We start from the raw sequence: 19,319 nt of genomic DNA, 5'->3' as shown, positions 1-19,319 counted from the left end.
GAAAGAGGAGAGATGGGGAAAGAGGAGAGATGGGAAAGAGGAGAGATGGGGAAGAGGAGAGATGGGAAAGAGGAGAGATGGAGAGATGGGGAAAAGGAGAGATGGGAAAGAGGAGAGATGGGGAAAAGGAGAGATGGGAAAGAGGAGAGATGGGAAAGAGGAGAGATGGGGAAAAAGGAGAGATGGGAAAGAGATGGGAAAGAGGAGAGATGGGGTAAAAGGAGAGATGGGAAAGAGAGAGATGGGAAAGAGGAGAGATGGGGAAAAGGAGAGATGGGAAAGAGGAGAGATGGGAAAGAGGAGAGATGGGGGAAAAGGAGAGATGGGAAAGAGGAGAAATGGGAAAGAGGAGAGATGAAGAGATGGGAAAGAGGAGAGATGGGAAAGAGGAGAGATGGGAAAGAGGAGAGATGGGGAAGAGGAGAGATGGGAAAGAGGAGAGATGGGAAAGAGGAGAGATGGGAAAGAGGAGAGATGGGGAAGAGGAGAGATGGGGAAAGGAGAGATGGGGAAAATGGGATGGGGAAAGAGGAGAGATGGGGAAAAGGAAGATGGGAAAGAGGAGAGATGGGAAGAGGAGAGATGGGAAAGAGGAGAGATGGGGGAAAAAGGAGAGATGGGAAAGATGGGGAAAAAGGAGAGATGGGAAAGAGGAGAGATGGGGAAAAAGGAGAGATGGGAAAAAGGAGAGATGGGAAAGAGGAGAGATGGGGAAAAAGGAGAGATGGGAAAGAGGAGAGATGGGAAAGAGGAGAGATGGGGAAAAAGGAGAGATGGGAAAAAGGAGAGATGGGAAAAAGGAGAGATGGGAAAGAGGAGAGATGGGAAAGAGGAGAGATGGGAAAGAGGAGAGATGGGAAAGAGGAGAGATGGGAAAGAGGAGAGATGGGGAAGAGGAGAGATGGGAAAGAGGAGAGATGGGAAAGAGGAGAGATGGGAAAGAGGAGAGATGGGGGAAAGAGGAGAGATGGGAAAGAGGAGAGATGGGAAAGAGGAGAGATGGGAAAGAGGAGAGATGGGAAAAAGGAGAGATGGGAAAGAGGAGAGATGGGAAAGAGGAGAGATGGGGGAAAGAGGAGAGATGGGAAAGAGGAGAGATGGGAAAGAGGAGAGATGGGGGAAAGAGGAGAGATGGGGAAAAAGGAGAGATGGGAAAAAGGAGAGATGGGAAAGAGGAGAGATGGGAAAGAGGAGAGATGGGGGAAAAGGAGAGATGGGAAAGAGGAGAGATGGGAAAGAGGAGAGATGGGAGAGATGGGAAAAAGGAGAGATGGGAAAAAGGAAGATGGGAAAGAGGAGAGATGGGAAAGAGGAGAGATGGGGAAAGAGGAGAGATGGGAAAGAGGAGAGATGGGGAAAGAGGAGAGATGGGGAAAGAGGAGAGATGGAGAAGAGGAGAGATGGGAAAGAGGAGAGATGGGAAAGGAGAGATGGGAAAAAGGAGAGATGGGAAAGGAGAGATGGGAAAGAGGAGAGATGGGGGAAAGAGGAGAGATGGGAAAGAGGAGAGATGGGAAAGAGGAGAGATGGGGAAAGAGGAGAGATGGGGAAGAGGAGAGATGGGAAAGAGGAGAGATGGGAAAGAGGAGAGATGGGAAAGAGGAGAGATGGGAAAGAGGAGAGATGGGAAAGAGGAGAGATGGGAAAGAGGAGAGATGGGGGAAAGAGGAGAGATGGGAAAGAGGAGAGATGGGAAAGAGGAGAGATGGGGGAAAGAGGAGAGATAGGAAAGAGGAGAGATGGGGAAGAGGAGAGATGGGAAAGAGGAGAGATGGAGAGATGGGGAAAAAGGAGAGATGGGAAAGAGGAGAGATGGGGAAAAAGGAGAGATGGGAAAGAGGAGAGATGGGAAAGAGGAGAGATGGGGAAAAAGGAGAGATGGGAAAGAGGAGAGATGGGAAAGAGGAGAGATGGGGTAAAAGGAGAGATGGGAAAGAGGAGAGATGGGAAAGAGGAGAGATGGGGAAAAAGGAGAGATGGGAAAGAGGAGAGATGGGAAAGAGGAGAGATGGGGGAAAAGGAGAGATGGGAAAGAGGAGAAATGGGAAAGAGGAGAGATGAAGAGATGGGAAAGAGGAGAGATGGGAAAGAGGAGAGATGGGAAAGAGGAGAGATGGGGAAGAGGAGAGATGGGAAAGAGGAGAGATGGGAAAGAGGAGAGATGGGAAAGAGGAGAGATGGGAAAGAGGAGAGATGGGGAAGAGGAGAGATTGGGGAAAAGGAGAGATGGGGGAAAATGAGAGATGGGAAAGAGGAGAGATGGGGAAAAAGGAGAGATGGGAAAGAGGAGAGATGGGGAAGAGGAGAGATGGGAAAGAGGAGAGATGGGGGAAAAAGGAGAGATGGGAAAGAGGAGAGATGGGAAAGAGGAGAGATGGGAAAGAGGAGAGATGGGAAAAAGGAGAGATGGGAAAGAGGAGAGATGGGAAAGAGGAGAGATGGGGGAAAGAGGAGAGATGGGAAAGAGGAGAGATGGGAAAGAGGAGAGATGGGGGAAAGAGGAGAGATGGGGAAAAGGAGAGATGGGAAAAAGGAGAGATGGGAAAGAGGAGAGATGGGAAAGAGGAGAGATGGGGGAAAAGGAGAGATGGGAAAGAGGAGAGATGGGAAAGAGGAGAGATGGGAGAGATGGGAAAAAGGAGAGATGGGAAAAAGGAGAGATGGGAAAGAGGAGAGATGGGAAAGAGGAGAGATGGGGGAAAGAGGAGAGATGGGAAAGAGGAGAGATGGGGAAAGAGGAGAGATGGGGGAAAGAGGAGAGATGGAGAAGAGGAGAGATGGGAAAGAGGAGAGATGGGAAAGAGGAGAGATGGGAAAAAGGAGAGATGGGAAAGAGGAGAGATGGGAAAGAGGAGAGATGGGGGAAAGAGGAGAGATGGGAAAGAGGAGAGATGGGAAAGAGGAGAGATGGGGGAAAGAGGAGAGATGGGGAAGAGGAGAGATGGGAAAGAGGAGAGATGGGAAAGAGGAGAGATGGGAAAGAGGAGAGATGGGAAAGAGGAGAGATGGGAAAGAGGAGAGATGGGAAAGAGGAGAGATGGGGGAAAGAGGAGAGATGGGAAAGAGGAGAGATGGGAAAGAGGAGAGATGGGGGAAAGAGGAGAGATAGGAAAGAGGAGAGATGGGGAAGAGGAGAGATGGGAAAGAGGAGAGATGGAGAGATGGGGAAAAGGAGAGAGGGGAAAGGGAGAGATGGGGGAAAAAGGAGAGATGGGAAAGAGGAGAGATGGGAAAGAGGAGAGATGGGGAAAAAGGAGAGATGGGAAAGAGGAGAGATGGGAAAGAGGAGAGATGGGGTAAAAGGAGAGATGGGAAAGAGGAGAGATGGGAAAGAGGAGAGATGGGGAAAAGGAGAGATGGGAAAGAGGAGAGATGGGAGAGATGGGGGAAAAGGAGAGATGGGAAAGAGGAGAAATGGGAAAGAGGAGAGATGAAGAGATGGGAAAAAGGAGAGATGGGAAAGAGGAGAGATGGGAAAGAGGAGAGATGGGGAAGAGGAGAGATGGGAAAGAGGAGAGATGGGAAAGAGGAGAGATGGGAAAGAGGAGAGATGGGAAAGAGGAGAGATGGGGAAGAGGAGAGATTGGGGAAAAGGAGAGATGGGGGAAATGAGAGATGGGAAAGAGGAGAGATGGGGAAAAAGGAGAGATGGGAAAGAGGAGAGATGGGGAAGAGGAGAGATGGGAAAGAGGAGAGATGGGGGAAAAAGGAGAGATGGGAAAGAGGAGAGATGGAGAGATGGGGAAAAAGGAGAGATGGGAAAGAGGAGAGATGGGGAAAAAGGAGAGATGGGAAAGAGGAGAGATGGGGAAAAAGGAGAGATGGGAAAAAGGAGAGATGGGAAAGAGGAGAGATGGGGGAAAAAGGAGAGATGGGAAAGAGGAGAGATGGGAAAGAGGAGAGATGGGAAAAGGAGAGATGGGAAAGAGGAGAGATGGGAAAGAGGAGAGATGGGAAAGAGGAGAGATGGGAAAGAGGAGAGATGGGAAAAAGGAGAGATGGGAAAAAGGAGAAATGGGAAAGAGGAGAGATGGGAAAGAGGAGAGATGGGAAAGAGGAGAGATGGGAAAAAGGAGAGATGGGAAAGAGGAGAGATGGGAAAGAGGAGAGATGGGAAAAGGGAGAGTTGGGAAAAAGGCGAGATGGGAAAAAGGAGAGATGGGAAAGAGGAGAGATGGGAAAGAGGAGAGATGGGGGAAAGAGGAGAGATGGGAAAGAGGAGAGATGGGAAAGAGGAGAGATGGGGAAAAAGGAGAGATGGGAAAGAGGAGAGATGGGAAAGAGGAGAGATGGGGAAAAAGGAGAGATGGGAAAAAGGAGAGATGGGAAAAAGGAGAGATGGGAAAGAGGAGAGATGGGAAAGAGGAGAGATGGGAAAAAGGAGAGATGGGAAAAAGGAGAGATGGGAAAAAGGAGAGATGGGAAAAAGGAGAGATGGGAAAGAGGAGAGATTTGAAAGAGGAGAGATGGGGGAAAGAGGAGAGATGGGAAAGAGGAGAGATGGGAAAGAGGAGAGATGGGAAAGAGGAGAGATGGGAAAAAGGAGAGATGGGAAAGAGGAGAGATGGGAAAGAGGAGAGATGGGGGAAAGAGGAGAGATGGGAAAGAGGAGAGATGGGAAAGAGGAGAGATGGGGGAAAGAGGAGAGAGGGGAAAAAGGAGAGATGGGAAAAAGGAGAGATGGGAAAGAGGAGAGATGGGAAAGAGGAGAGATGGGGAAAAGGAGAGATGGGAAAGAGGAGAGATGGGAAAGAGGAGAGATGGGAAAGAGGAGAGATGGGAAAGAGGAGAGATGGGAAAAAGGAGAGATGGGAAAAGGAGAGGGAAAGAGAGATGGGAAAGAGGAGAGATGGGGAAAGAGGAGAGATGGGAAAGAGGAGAGATGGGGGAAAGGAGAGATGGGGGAAAGAGGAGAGATGGGGAAGAGGAGAGATGGGAAAGAGGAGAGATGGGAAAAAGGAGAGATGGGAAAGAGGAGAGATGGGAAAGAGGAGAGATGGGAAAGAGGAGAGATGGGAAAGAGGAGAGATGGGGAAAGAGGAGAGATGGGGAAGAGGAGAGATGGGAAAGAGGAGAGATGGGAAAGAGGAGAGATGGGAAAGAGGAGAGATTTGGGAAAGATGAGAGATGGGAAAGAGGAGAGATGGGAAAGAGGAGAGATGGGGGAAAGAGGAGAGATGGGAAAGAGGAGAGATGGGGAAGAGGAGAGATGGGAAAGAGGAGAGATGGAGAGATGGGGAAAAAGGAGAGATGGGAAAGAGGAGAGATGGGGAAAAGGAGAGATGGGAAAGAGGAGAGATGGGAAAGAGGAGAGATGGGGAAAAGGAGAGATGGGAAAGAGGAGAGATGGGAAAGAGGAGAGATGGGGGAAAAGGAGAGATGGGAAAGAGGAGAGATGGGAAAGAGGAGAGATGGGGAAAAAGGAGAGATGGGAAAGAGGAGAGATGGGAAAGAGGAGAGATGTGGGAAAAGGAGAGATGGGAAAGAGGAGAAATGGGAAAGAGGAGAGATGGAGAGATGGGAAAGAGGAGAGATGGGAAAGAGGAGAGATGGGAAAGAGGAGAGATGGGGAAGAGGAGAGATGGGAAAGAGGAGAGATGGGAAAGAGGAGAGATGGGAAAGAGGAGAGATGGGAAAGAGGAGAGATGGGGAAGAGGAGAGATGGGGGGAAAAGGAGAGATGGGGGAAAATGAGAGATGGGAAAGAGGAGAGATGGGGAAAAAGGAGAGATGGGAAAGAGGAGAGATGGGGAAGAAGAGATGGGAAAGAGGAGAGATGGGGGAAAAAGGAGAGATGGGAAAGAGGATAGATGGGAAAGAGGAGAGATGGAGAGATGGGGAGGAGAGATGGGGACAAAGGAGAGATGGGGAAAAGGGAGAGATGGGAAAGAGAGAAGAGATTGTGTGAAAATGGTGGTGAAATAGAGGGAGGATGGGAGACAGGGAGAGACGGGGGAGTGGTACAACCCACAACATCTGGATGAGAAGGGGAGGAGACCACAAGCCTTTTAATTCCTCTTCATCTTTAATCCCCTCATACCTTTTTCCTTTTGTTCCTCCCAGGCTCTCCGTTCAGAGAGGAGATCACTATGGCCATCCTGCACCTGCAGGAGAACAACAGGCTGGAGATCCTGAAGAGGAGGTGGTGGGAGGGAGGACAGTGCCCTAAAGAGGAGGACCACAGAGCCAAGGGTCAGTACACTACTCTGTTTCCAGTGTCTTTGCAGCTTTGTATCTCAACTAATATCTGTGAGTGTTCTGAATGTACTGTGAAATGGGAGATTACCAGGGTCTGTGGTATTGTGTGTGTAACTGTTCTTGTGTTAAATCATGGGCATATTAGTGGTACTGTATGTGTGTGTATTAACCATCATGTCTCTCTCCTCCACAGGTCTGGGCATGGAGAACATCGGGGGTATCTTCGTGGTGTTGATCTGTGGCCTCATCATCGCTGTGTTCGTGGCCATCATGGAGTTTGTGTGGTCGACGCGCTGCTCTTCAGAGACAGACGAGGTACGCCCTCACTCCTGCCCTCGCCGACACCACAGACCCACCCCAGTAGGTCCCCATGGCAACACACCAACCCTGACTCCCCATCCTCTGTCGTGCAGTGTGTGTGTTTGTTGGGCCGCCTCTGGAACTGTGTGTGTTTGAATATGTGTTCGTCGGGCTGCTTCTGGCACCATTTGTGTGTGTGTATGTTAATCAGTGTATCTAGTCTGTGTGTTTCACTGTTGGGTTTACTATGTATTGTGCATGGATGATGAGGGTTGCTATTTTACAACTGAACCTCAAATGAAGTAGGACAGATTTCTCTTGTAAGCAGATCAGGGTCCAGTCACATGTTGTGATGTTGTGTGAACGTACTTGTGTTGGCATGCTATAGTACTAGCGTTGGTGTGTGATCGCGGTATTTTGACTGTGATCAGAAAGTGTTCATGTTTAGTACAAGGTATGGATAAGCCAATATTGTGATGCCAATATTTGCTTGCATAAGAATCAGTGTGTAATGATATCCCTGGCATTAAATGTCATGATCTATCTTCTTTTACATGCCTCACATGCTGGTACTCTTCGTTTCCATTCTTGGATCACTCCTCTCTGTGTGTCTGCCACACCCGTCATTCTGTCAATCAGTGTCTGTTTTCTGATAATGAATACTGTTTCTGTTTGTGTAAGAGTATTATTCATCATTGTTATGATTTTGTAGATTAGAATATTCCATAATGTCTATGTCTATGTGTCCTTGGTGCATTTTGTTGGAACTTTTTTGCAAGTGTGTGATGCTGTTGGAATGTTAGAGGTGTGTGTGTGTCTGTTTGGGTGTGTTGTTTGTCTACATACACCTCAGTTTGCGGGCCTGCCTGTTTGTTCATAGTTCATTATGTACCATTATATATTATATATAATGAACACAATTTGTTCTGTTCAGTTGGTAATTTGTGTGGATTGTATTAACTCTCTCTGCTCTTTGGATATTCTCCAACCTCTATCCATCTCTACATCTCCCCTCATCACCACTTTCATTGCCCCCCCCCACCATTTCTACCTTTCTATAACCCTCATTCGGTTCTCCTCTCCTCCTACCATCTCTTTTACTCCACCTCCACCCTGTTTCCCTTCTCTTTCCATTTGCTTCCCCTCTTTCTTCCCCCCACCTTCCTACTCTCCCCCTCTATCTCTTTCCATTTGCCTTCCCTCTTTTCCCCCACCTTCCTACTCTCCCCCTCTATCTCTTTCCCTTTGCTTCCCCTCTTTCTTCCCCCACCTTCCTACTCTCCCCCTCTATCTCTTTCCCTTTGCTTCCCTCTTTCTTCCCCCACCTTCCTACTCTCCCCTCTATCTCTTTCCATTTGCCTTCCCTCTTTCCCCCACCTTCCTACTCTCCCCTCTATCTCTTTCCCTTTGCTTCCCTCTTTCTTCCCCCACCTTCCTACTCTCCCCCTCTATCTCTTTCCCTTTCCTTCCCCTCTTTCTTCCCCCACCTTCCTACTCTCCCCCTCTATCTCTTTCCCTTTGCTTCCCTCTTTCTTCCCCCACCTTCCTACTCTCCCCCTCTATCTCTTTCCATTTGCCTTCCCTCTTTTCCCCCCCCACCTTCCTACTCTCCCCTCTATCTCTTTCCCTTTGCTTCCCCTCTTTCTTCCCCCACCTTCCTACTCTCCCCCTCTATCTCTTTCCCTTTGCTTCCCTCTTTCTTCCCCCCCACCTTCCTACTCTCCCCCTCTATCTCTTTCCCTTTGCTTCCCTCTTTCTTCCCCCACCTTCCTACTCTCCCCTCTATCTCTTTCCATTTGCCTTCCCTCTTTCCCCCCACCTTCCTACTCTCCCCCTCTATCTCTTTCCCTTTGCTTCCCCTCTTTCTTCCCCCACCTTCCTACTCTCCATCCTCTATCTCTTTCCCTTTGCTTCCCCTCTTTCTTCCCCCCACCTTCCTACTCTCCCCCTCTATCTCTTTCCCTTTGCCTTCCCTCTTTCCCCCCACCTTCCTACTCTCCCCCTCTATCTCTTTCCCTTTGCTTCCCCTCTTTCTTCCCCCCACCTTCCTACTCTCCCCCTCTATCTCTTTCCCTTTGCTTCCCCTCTTTCTTCCCCCCACCTTCCTACTCTCCCCCTCTATCTCTTTCCATTTGCCTTCCCTCTTTTCCCCCCCACCTTCCTACTCTCCCCCTCTATCTCTTTCCCTTTGCTTCCCCTCTTTCTTCCCCCCACCTTCCTACTCTCCCCCTCTATCTCTTTCCCTTTGCTTCCCCCCTTTCTTCCCCCACCCTTCCTACTCTCCCCCTCTCTCTCTTTCCATTTGCCTTCCCTCTTCCCCCCCACCTTCCTACTCTCCCCCTCTATCTCTTTCCCTTTGCTTCCCCTCTTTTTCCCCCCACCTTCCTACTCTCCCCCTCTATCTCTTTCCATTTGCCTTCCCTCTCCCCCCCCCACCTTCCTACTCTCCCCCTCTATCTCTTTCCCTTTGCTTCCCCTCTTCTTCCCCCACCTTCCTACTCTCCCCCTCTATCTCTTTCCCTTTGCTTCCCCTCTTTCTTCCCCCATCTTCCTACTCTCCCCCTCTATCTCTTTCCCTTTGCCTTCCCTCTTTCTTCCCCCACCTTCCTACTCTCCCCTCCTATCTCTTTCCCCTTTGCTTCCCCTCTTTCTTCCCCCACCTTCCTACTCTCCCCCTCTATCTCTTTCCCTTTGCTTCCCCTCTTTCTTCCCCCACCTTCCTACTCTCCCCTCTATCTCTTTCCATTTGCTTCCCCCCTCTTTTTCCCCCCCACCTTCCTATTCTCCCCCCTCTATCTCTTTCCCTTTGCTTCCCTCTTTCCCCCCACCTTCCTACTCTCCCCCTCTATCTCTTTCCCTTTGCTTCCCTCTTCTTCCCCCACCTTCCTACTCTCCCCCTCTATCTCTTTCCCTTTGCCTTCCCTCTCCCCCCCACCTTCCTACTCTCCCCCTCTATCTCTCTCCCCCTCTTTTCCCCCCCGTCTGTCTACTTTGATTTTGTGGCCCCCTATCCCTCCCTATTCTCCCCTTCCCGTCGTCCCTCTCCTCTGTTCTCCCAGGTGTCTGTCTGTCAGGAGATGATCACAGAGTTCCGAAACGCTGTCTCCTGTAAGAAGAGTTCCCGTTCCCGTCGTCGCCGCCCCCTGGGCAAATCCGCGGCCCTCCGCCACCCCACCCGCATCGCCCTGGGGACCCAGCGGCCACTCCGCCTCGTACGGGAAATGCGCCTCAGCAACGGCAAGCTCTACAGCGGCTCGGGACCCCTGACTGGGGGAGCAGGGGGGCCAGGAGGGGGTGTAGGGGCTGTGGGAGGTCCCTCAGACATGGGCCCTGGGCCTCAGCGACTCCTGGAGGACCCTCTGGGGGCCAACACCACCCCTCCTCACCCGCCCCAGCCACAGGTCCCCGTGGCGCTCCCTCGCAGCTGCACGCACGTCAGGATCTGCCAGGAGTGCAGGAGGATCCAGAGCCTGAGGTCAGGGATGGGGTCCACAAGGATCCCCCCCTCATCTGCACCCCTGCCGCGCCTGCCCCCTCCTCCTCCCCCCTCCTCCTCCAACACAGACAGCGAGGGGGGAGGGGGGTCCAGCCCCCGGCGGCTCCCCCACAGCACCCCTGCACCCTGCCTACCCATACCACCCCCACAGAGCAGCACCGACACAGACCTTCTGGGGAAGCAGGACTAAGACTGACGATCTAGGAGGGCTTGGAGGGTATATGGGGGCAAGTTCATGGTGACTTAACTGATGTTTTGAGCTGCTCAGTGACACTATTCTCTGACCCTCTGTACATTGGCCTCCAGGAGGGAACTACCGGGAGAGAAGGAGGGAGAAAAGGAGAGAGAGAATTAGAGGGCTCAAAGACGTTGTGAGACGTGTGATGAAGTAATGGAAAGGATATATTTGCACAGATACCAAAAGACACACCCATACAGAAGGAGAAAGAAGGAGAGGCTTCCTTTGCTCTCCAGTGCGCTGCCCAGCTGGGTCTGATGTTAGCCCAGTCTGTTCACACAACCATGCTTTGCTGTGTTCTGGCTTTGTGGTTTACTTGAAGATGGCTGCTCGGTTCTTATCTTGACTTACCAGTGGACCAATCAGGACTGAGCTACACTGGATAAAGTAGTCTGGTAACTCATAATTTGATGCCAGACCTACTGGTTTCTCTGTTGGTCTCTCTCTGTTCTCCCCGCTCTCTCTCTCCATCTCTCTATCTTTCCTTTTCCATGGTACCACAGACTCACCTAGAGCGTCCAGCTCTTCCTCTCTGGACAGTGACCACTGAAGGAGGAGTCCACATCGATCCTGGAGGACCTTTAATCTATAGAACATACAACAACAGAAGACTTTAAAACTGACTCAGAGAATTATATGATTTTCCAGATTTTTTTGTTGTTGTCTTTGTCGTTTGGTTACCATTGTTCTAAGTGGAAGTTACAGAAAAATAAAGACTATATATGTGACTAATGTGGTGGATCACGACACACTATGAAGACAACACTCCCCTGAGGTTTACTGTGTGGAGTCGGTGTTTTGTTCCTCTGGGGACCCCGTAGCTGCTTTTGAAACGACTTTGAAGAAAGCAGATTTGGCTGGAAATGAGTTGTAACAAAGTCAGATATGCATAATATAGTGTGTGTGTGTGTGCGTGTGTGTGTGCACGCGGGCAGAGGTCTGTCCTTACACCAAGTGAGAGGAACAAATGATCATACCAAGTATATGATAATCAGAGGCTTTGCGATGTGAAATGACTTGTTATCCTGGAGAATACTTGCCAAGCCTTTTCTCCTCTTTACCTCTGTTCATAGCACAGAGAGAGAGGAAGAGGAGAGAGAGAGGATAGAGAGAAAAAGGAGAGAGCGATGGAGAAAGATAGAGGAGTAAGAGAAAAATAGGAATGCAACAATAAAGGAGGACTGTATTAGAATGATAAATCCCTAATTGAACTACTTCCATAATGAGATTTTTCCTGATCTGGTAATTCTGGGCAGCATCTTGCTGGGGTCTTGGCTCTGCTGCCGGGAGGCTGGGACTAAAGCTTCCCTGCTCTACATCACGTTGAACTGGCTGTCTGCAGCACAGACGCCTGCCAGAGCTCCACACAGAGCTCCACACCACCCTGAGCCCTCTCATTACAGCTTGTGGAGCTTTAGATCTGGTAATTATTCCCCTTTAATAACTAATAGCCACACAATGACTATGGAGGAGACTGAGGTCATGGTTTAATGTTCTAAAAGTATGATGGGGAATAATGTTATAGGGTTCAAGACTTTCTGAGGCTTTCTGCTGCCTCTCTCACACATACACCACAGATCATCATACACACACACTGACAGACATAACCATGTAACCTAAGAAATACATCATTATTTCTGTATTCTTCTCTTGGACCCTCATCAGTGAGCCAGACACACACATCTGCATAGGTCACCACTCTAGTCTCAACTCAATGCAGTGAAACCATTGGATGGCTTTCTTCCAATACACTTCATTGGCCTCCTTTCCTCATCTCCTTTCCTACATAACAATTGATCTTACAGGGATAGACAGGTGAAAGCACTGGTGCATCTCTAACCGGTCCTTTCAACTATCAGTGGTGAAGAGGGAAAGGAGATAAGAAAAGGAAGACCTTTGAGTATTGGGACGCATATGTCAGGGGGGTAGCCAAAGTGAATCAGAGGGGTGTCTGTGAGGGGAGAGAGTTTACTCAACAAAACAAACAAATCGTTTTTGTTAACTTTTCAGTTCTCTGTCATTTTTTCATATTTCTATACTAGTGCTAAATGGATTATTAAAAGAATGATGTTGAATATTATGATTCAATTTGTATGATTATTATTCCTACTGAAGTACGGATCTACAGGAGGATGCTGCTGTTTTGGGGAGATGGGTGGAGGGTGGGCAGCGGTGGGTTGATAGAGGTGAGGGGTGACGGGTACGTCCTCTCCATAGCAACCACCTGATGTTAAATCCTAGACACACAAACTCGTTTGGAATAAAAAAATATATTCTATCTGTCCAAGCTGGCATGATGTATCGTCTGTTCCAGCAGTGTTAAAGTGTGTGTCTGACAATTTGTCTTTTTGTCTATGTTTCTCAGTTTCAGGCTGAGCACCTAATTATTTTGTTGTATCCATCTTAGCTGGGTCGTTCCACTGATAGTGTCTTTTGGGTAGTGTAATAGCTATTGATTTCACTACATTTTAACATTCTGTCATAAAGAGCACATGTTCAACTTCATAACAAACATGTTTTATCTCCAGAGGTTAAAAGAAGAAAAACGACCATAAAAGTTGACAAAGTAACAGGGTTGAATGTAACAGGTTTGATGAGTTCATCTTAAACCAGGCAAGCTTACTGTGTGCAACAGGGAGGGGCAACAATGTAAGCTTAACAAAAAATGTGAACTTGTTTTGAAATGTGTATTTATTTATTTACAATATGATGAGAGTTTAAAAGTAGAATGAAAATAGCATATGCAGGAGAGGTAAGAAGAAAAAAAACCTGAGACTTTTAGGCACCTCCCCCTTTCTAACGTTTATAAAAGATAACCATACAAAAAAGTATGTTAAATGTTTAAGGTAGATTAGTGCTAAAATGTTGTTTATTAAACAACTAATTGACCGACAGAGACCAGATACTAGTTGCCACTACCACTGCATCATAAACCCTACCTATTTCTACAATTTATCTTCATAAAATGTTACTTTAAACCTTAACCACACTGCTAACCTTTTGCCTAACCCTCACCTTAAATCAAGACCAAAAATGTAGCTTTTGTTTTCATGAATTTGTACAATATAGCCAATTTTGACTGTCACTATCTCATGGAAACTTATACAGTTTTAAGCATGTTATGATATCTTTATTTTACTAGGCAAGTCAGTTAAGAACAAATTCTTAATTACAATAACAACCTACCCCGGCCACACCCAGATAATTGTGAGCCGCCCTACGGGACTCCCAATCACGGCCGGATGTGACACAGCCTGGATTCGAACCAGGGACTGTGGTGACACCTCTTGCACTGAGATGCCACTCGGTAGCTGTTAGATACACACAGATCACATGAGAGAGGAATGGACACAACACAATGACTTAGAGGGATAGAGAAAGTTGGTGAAAGTGTGCTTTATCTATTTTGAAGAAGTAGTAAATTGATTTCAGGTCTGGAGCTGACATAGCCTGAGCAGAGACGGGATGATGACTTTTAATTTATGAAAAACAATATAGTCATCAAATATATACTAAAATATTTTATTATTTCATAGTAATTTCCTATTTTTGAATTGATGTCTACCCAATGTGGACCTGACAGAAACAATGGAATATTTTCAATGTTTTGGCAATAGATGTTCATTATTTTTGGCCTTGGAATTTCTGTTAAAAAATACAATAATTTTAATGTCATTATTTCATAATGCTTTTAATGTTTAAAAACTCAAATTGAAAATCCTGATAATCTTTCATTAATCTAAGTGAAACTGAACCAACCTCAAAAAGTACTAATCGCTCAGCACTAATACAGATAAACAGATAATTGGATATTTACGCAGTTTTGCATATAAAGGAGAACAAACAAAAAGTGGTGGGCCTCCACCCCTAATCCTCATAATGTCACAAGGACATGAATGTGACATTCAAACTCTGTTTGAAAATGGGAGTTTTGTTAAATGCTCCGTAGCGAGAATAGGAGAAATGTGAACGGTTACAGGATCTGAGGTGGTTTTGATTTCTGCAGAAATGTCTTCTTGAACATGATGACTTTCATGCACCTCAGTTACAACCTTTTGTGGGATGAGTATTTTTTTAAAAAGAAGATGAGCCTAGTTCAGCCAAGGAGAAAGTACAGAGCTAAACTTGGAGAAAGACACAACCCTTCCTAGCTAGTCATAATTGGCTGAGATAATGGAGTGGTTGGACATGCTGAGAGATAAGTCCTGATTGGTCTGCCATGTCACAAGCTTCTGTCTACAACAGTATGGGGGCTTCCCTGGTCCATATATGTACAGAACAAAAATATAAACCCAACATGTAAATGGTTGGTCCCATGTTTCATGAGCTGAAATAAAAGAGCCCAGAAATGTTCCATACGCAAAAAAAAACATTTATTTGAAATTTTGTGCACCAAATTGTTTACATCCCTGTTAGTGAGCATTTCTCCTTTGCCAAGATAATCCATTTACCTGACAGATGTGGCATATCGAAACACTGATTAAACAGTATAGTCATTACACAAGTGCACCTTATGCAGTTTTGTCACACAAAACAACAGCACAGATCTCTCAAGTTTTGAGGGAGCATGCAATTGACATGTTGACTGCAGGAATGTCCACCAGTGTTCCTTTCTCTACCATAAGCCACCTCCAATGTTGTTTTATAGAATTTGGCCGTACGTCAAACCGGCCTCAAAACAGCAAACCAAGTGTAACTCCATCCCAGGACCACCACATCCGGATAAAATATTGAATTTGGCCTTTACTATTATAGCCCATAGAAACACATTGAAAACATAGTTGGCAAAAAGGCAGACACAAATAAATCATGAGGAATAATGCTTTGAAGTGTCTGTCCTATATTCAGACCCCATGACTTTTTCCACATTTTGTTCTGTTACAGCCTTATTCTAAAATTGATAAAATAACTTTTTCCCCTCATCAATCTACATATAATACACCATAATGAAAAAACGAAAACAGGTTTTTAGAAATGTTTGCAAATGTCTCAAAAAAATGTATTTACATAAGTATTCAGACCATTTTCTATGAGAATCGAAATTGAGCTTAGGTCAGCTGCAATCTGTTTCCATTGATCATCCTTGAGATTTTTCTACAACTTGATTGGAGTCAACCTGTGGTAAATTCAATTAATTGGACATGATTTGGAAAGGCAAACACCTGTCTATATAAGGTCCCACAGTTGACAGTGCATGTCAGAGCAAAAACCAAGCCATGAGGTCAAAGGAATTGTCCGTAGAGCGACAGGATTGTGTCGAGGCACAGATTTGCGGAAGGTTACTAAAACAATTCTGCAGCATTGAAGGTCCCCAAGAACACAGTGGCCTCCATCAATCTTAAATGGAAGAAGTTTGAAACCACTAAGACTCTTCCTAGAGCTGACTGCCCTGCCAAACTGAGCAATCGGGGAAGAAGGGCCTTGGTCAGGGAGGTGACCAAGAACTCGATGGTCATTCTAACATAGTTCCAGAGTTCCTCTGTGGAGATGGGAGAACCTTCCAGAAGGACAACCATCTCTGCAGCACTCCACCAAACAGGCTTTTATGGTAGAGGGGCCAGACGGAAGCCACTCCTCAGTAAAAGGCACATGACAGCCCACTTGGAGTTTGCCAAAAGGCACCTTCACGACTCTCAGACCATGAGAAACAAGATTCTCTGGTCTGATGAAACAATGACCCTAAGTACAGCCAAGACAATGCAGGAGTCTCTGAATGTCCTTGAGTGGCCTAGCCAGATCTCGTACTTGATCCCGATCTAACATCTCTGGAAAGACCTTTAAATATTTGTGCAACGATGCTCCCCATCCAACCTGGCAGAGCTTAAGAAGATCTGCAGAGACGAATGGGAGAAACTCCCCAAATACAGGTGTGCCAAGCTTGTACTGTAGATTCATACAATAGAAGACTAGAGGCTGTAATCACTGCCAAAGGAGTCAATGATTCCCACAGTTGTGTCAAGTTAGCTGGATGTCCTTTGGGTGGTGACCATTCTTGATACACACGGTAAACGGTTGAGCGTGAAAAACCCAGCAGCGTTACAGTTCTTTTCACAAATGGGTGCACCTGGCACCTACTGCCATACCCCATTCAAAGGCACTGAAATCTTGTGTCTTTCCCACACTTATGACAGTCCATGTCTCAATTGTCTCACGGCTTAAACATTCTTATTTAACCCGTCTCCTCCCTTTCATCTACACTTATTGAAGTGGATTTAACAAGTGACATCAATAAGAGATCATAGCTTTAACCTGGATTCATTTGGTCAGTCTATGTCATTGGAAGCGCACATAATGTACATGTATGGTATGCAGAATTGGGCATTTCTAGGAATTTGTTGAATATTGTATACAGTAGGTGTTGCATGATAGAGAATTCTGACATAAATCTATCTTAATCTATCTTATCTTAGAGGATAATGTCTATCATGTTCTTGATGATGGTAGAAGGTGGGTGGAGGGAATGGGGAAGGTGGTGGGCAAGGGTCCCAGGTATCTATCAGCAAAACATCCAGACCCCTGAACATTGCCCTGAGCACCCCATCCAGCTGCACTGAGAACCAGTCACTATTGTACAGGCTCACTTTCGGGTCCAGGGCCTGGAAGTTGGCCGAGCGCAACACCACCAGGGTCCCCGAAGCCCGGTCCAGAAGCCGCACCACCGCCCGCCGAATGTAGCGTACTCGGCGAATGTAGAGCTGCACAGGGAAGGTGCTGAAATGGGACCATACACTGATAATCACCACAGTGTTTAACCTGCCAGTCAGGCCTTCCAGCTCATTAGCTACATAGCGCATCTCACTGGCGATGACAGTGTTGAAGCGGATTGGAGGACCGTGACAACGGTATTTCAGCAGGATGTTGTGGGTGCTGTCCACTGCCATTAAGGGCCCAGAATTCTTAGGACTGTAAAGGTTGAACTCCTTCAGCTCTGTCACAAAGAGGAAGGGAGAGTTGGAACTTGGACAGACAGAGGAGAGCATTAGAAAGCACCTGAGGCAGCAGAGAGTGAAAGATGCCGCAGGACTCACCTGGTACTAAGGTGTCGAGGCACTCAAACCACTGTCTGACAGTATAGTCTCTGTACATGTACACCACCTTGCCCTTCAGACACTGAGTGGCAGACGAGTCGTTAAACGGGCGCATCATACCACCACCCAGCACTCGCTATGACCCTTGGAAGTAATACCTGGAAGGAGTGATCCTGGTAGACTCTGTCTTCATGCTGCTTCTCTCCATGTCTGCTTTTTCTGAAAGAGGAAAGCAAGCATCTTGTACCAGCTAGCATCATCACTTTACAGGCAATAGAGGTGCTTTCCCACCTTACATTACTGTAGATGCAGTGGTTGGCTTGAATTACTGTCCTGAACACCCAGAAACACTCAAGGGTTGAATGATACAGCCACAAAGCAGAGCTGAGCAGTTAGTAAGCTAGTGTTAAAAAGATAAATACATAGTTGTACTGTGGTATCTCCTTGCTCGCCTACCTTTTTTTCTCAGGCAGCACAATGACACTGTCAGACCCTGAAGGATGAATGGGAACTTTGATGTTTACACCACTGAGAAAAAGTGGAGAAGTAATCATATTTCAATGTTAAATAAACACATTGCAGCAAGCAATCTGATACATTGGAAACAAAGTCTGAGAATACATTTCACACTTCTAAACTCATTCACTTACATACTGTAAAACTCACTAATCTCTGAAAGAGCAATGCCTCCTTGTTCACGAGCAGATGGTTCACATACTGTAGGGTCCCCTGGCGTGGTTGATCCATGTGTCACAGCTCAGCAGCTTGGGCTTGTAGCAGTACCAGGGCTCCCCTGTGTGGGGGTCTCTGAAATTGCACAGCGGCTTCTGGTTTGTCGGCAGATTCAGGTTACATAAAGTTGTCTGGGACAGTTTTCCAGAGCGGAACAGACTCTGAAAGGGAATCCGGTCGGGCCTTCTTCTCGTATCTATTGTAGAATGTGAATTGCCTCTCTAGAATGGACCAGGGTCATCTCCACCCTTGCAGACCCCTGCCATAGTAACAGGAAAATGGCAGTAGGTCCCATTCCTGTGGTCCAACACCTGCCTTGCAACGCCTGCCCCCAACTTGGAGGAATGCAGCCGGGCCAGCAAGAAGTCTCCACCATAGTTTTTGGGACGCCCCTGGAAGTCATGCATATGGACCAGAGCCTCCAACTAGTCCCCCACGTGCAACTCTCTCCTGCCCCCTGCTGGCAGGATCACAAAAAGGCTGTGTGCAGGGTCACTGGTCTGGTTCAGGGACACACTCACCGAATGGGGCTAAGGCTGTGGCCAGGTGATTATCTCCTCCGGTGAGGGCTCCTGGCTACAGTACCTCTGGAGAAGGGCCCTCTGGGAGGAAATCTGAGTTGATGCTGCTTTGGTGCTGGTAGAACATTGACACTGCTTGGCAGTTGAGCTTCTGCTGAGTAAAGAGGAGAGGTCACTAACAGGCATGCTACACTGGACACTAACTTTTGCAGAGCATGTGACGCTTCCATTAATTTCAATGAAACCTGGACATAAGCAGCACAGCTCTGTGAGAGGCTTGCGCTGTTCAGTGTAAAATTACTAGTTTGTACTCGTATTTGACACATGACTCACACCCAAGAACACTTGATAAAGTGGCTTGCATTCTGCGGATGCTTGCAAAATCTATGCATCAAGTGTAGCATATAAAAACCTACTGTTTTCATGACGCCCTAGTTGCTCTTATCAACGTGGGTGTATTTACATACACTAGCATAAAAACAGTCCACAGAAGCCAGTTAAATACAATTCCATTCCAACTTACTGTGCCGATGGTCAAGACCTTTGATCATTATGAAGGCCGACTTTGAGACAAAATATCTAAAGGATCGTATTATTAAACAGATTTTCCAAACGTGGGTCTGATGTAGAGCGACTTCCTCTGCTTACCTCAGGTCAAAATAAAAGTCCTTCACGTGCGCCATATGTGGACAGAGAGGAAGTGGGTCTGATGTAGAGCGACTTCCTCTGCTTACCTCAGGTCAAAATAAAAGTCCTTCACGTGCGCCATATGTGGACAGAGAGGAAGTGGGTCTGATGTAGAGCGAC

The 19,319-nt window shown here is 47.2% G+C and overlaps 1 protein-coding gene and 1 pseudogene across 5 annotated transcripts in view; one reads left to right on the top strand and one right to left on the bottom strand.

Annotated features, from left to right (window-relative positions):
• LOC118373587 (glutamate receptor ionotropic, kainate 5-like) overlaps positions 1-12,151 on the top strand; it is a 149,251-nt gene extending 137,100 nt beyond the window's left edge. For 3 of the 5 annotated variants that reach the window (XM_052494817.1, XM_052494816.1, XM_052494820.1), the window contains 3 exons: positions 6,063-6,191; positions 6,391-6,557; positions 9,557-12,151. In XM_052494817.1, coding sequence (XP_052350777.1) covers positions 6,063-6,191; positions 6,391-6,557; positions 9,557-10,183 — 923 coding nt within the window. In that variant the 3' untranslated portion in view covers positions 10,184-12,151. Of the gene's footprint in view, positions 1-6,062; positions 6,192-6,390; positions 6,558-7,136; positions 7,174-9,556 lie in introns of all 5 variants that reach the window. The other 2 variants (XM_052494819.1, XM_052494818.1) reach the window with 2 other exon arrangements.
• Positions 12,152-16,637: 4,486 nt separating this feature from the next.
• Positions 16,638-18,698, bottom strand: LOC118367672 (NXPE family member 3-like; annotated as a pseudogene).
• Between the last annotated feature and the right edge of the window lie 621 nt (positions 18,699-19,319).

The sequence above is a fragment of the Oncorhynchus keta genome, chromosome 34 (genome assembly GCF_023373465.1).
Source record: "Oncorhynchus keta strain PuntledgeMale-10-30-2019 chromosome 34, Oket_V2, whole genome shotgun sequence".
NCBI lineage: Eukaryota > Metazoa > Chordata > Actinopteri > Salmoniformes > Salmonidae > Oncorhynchus > Oncorhynchus keta.
The sequence above is the reverse complement of the archived record's forward strand: the minus strand, read 5'-3'. Positions and strand labels throughout refer to the sequence as shown.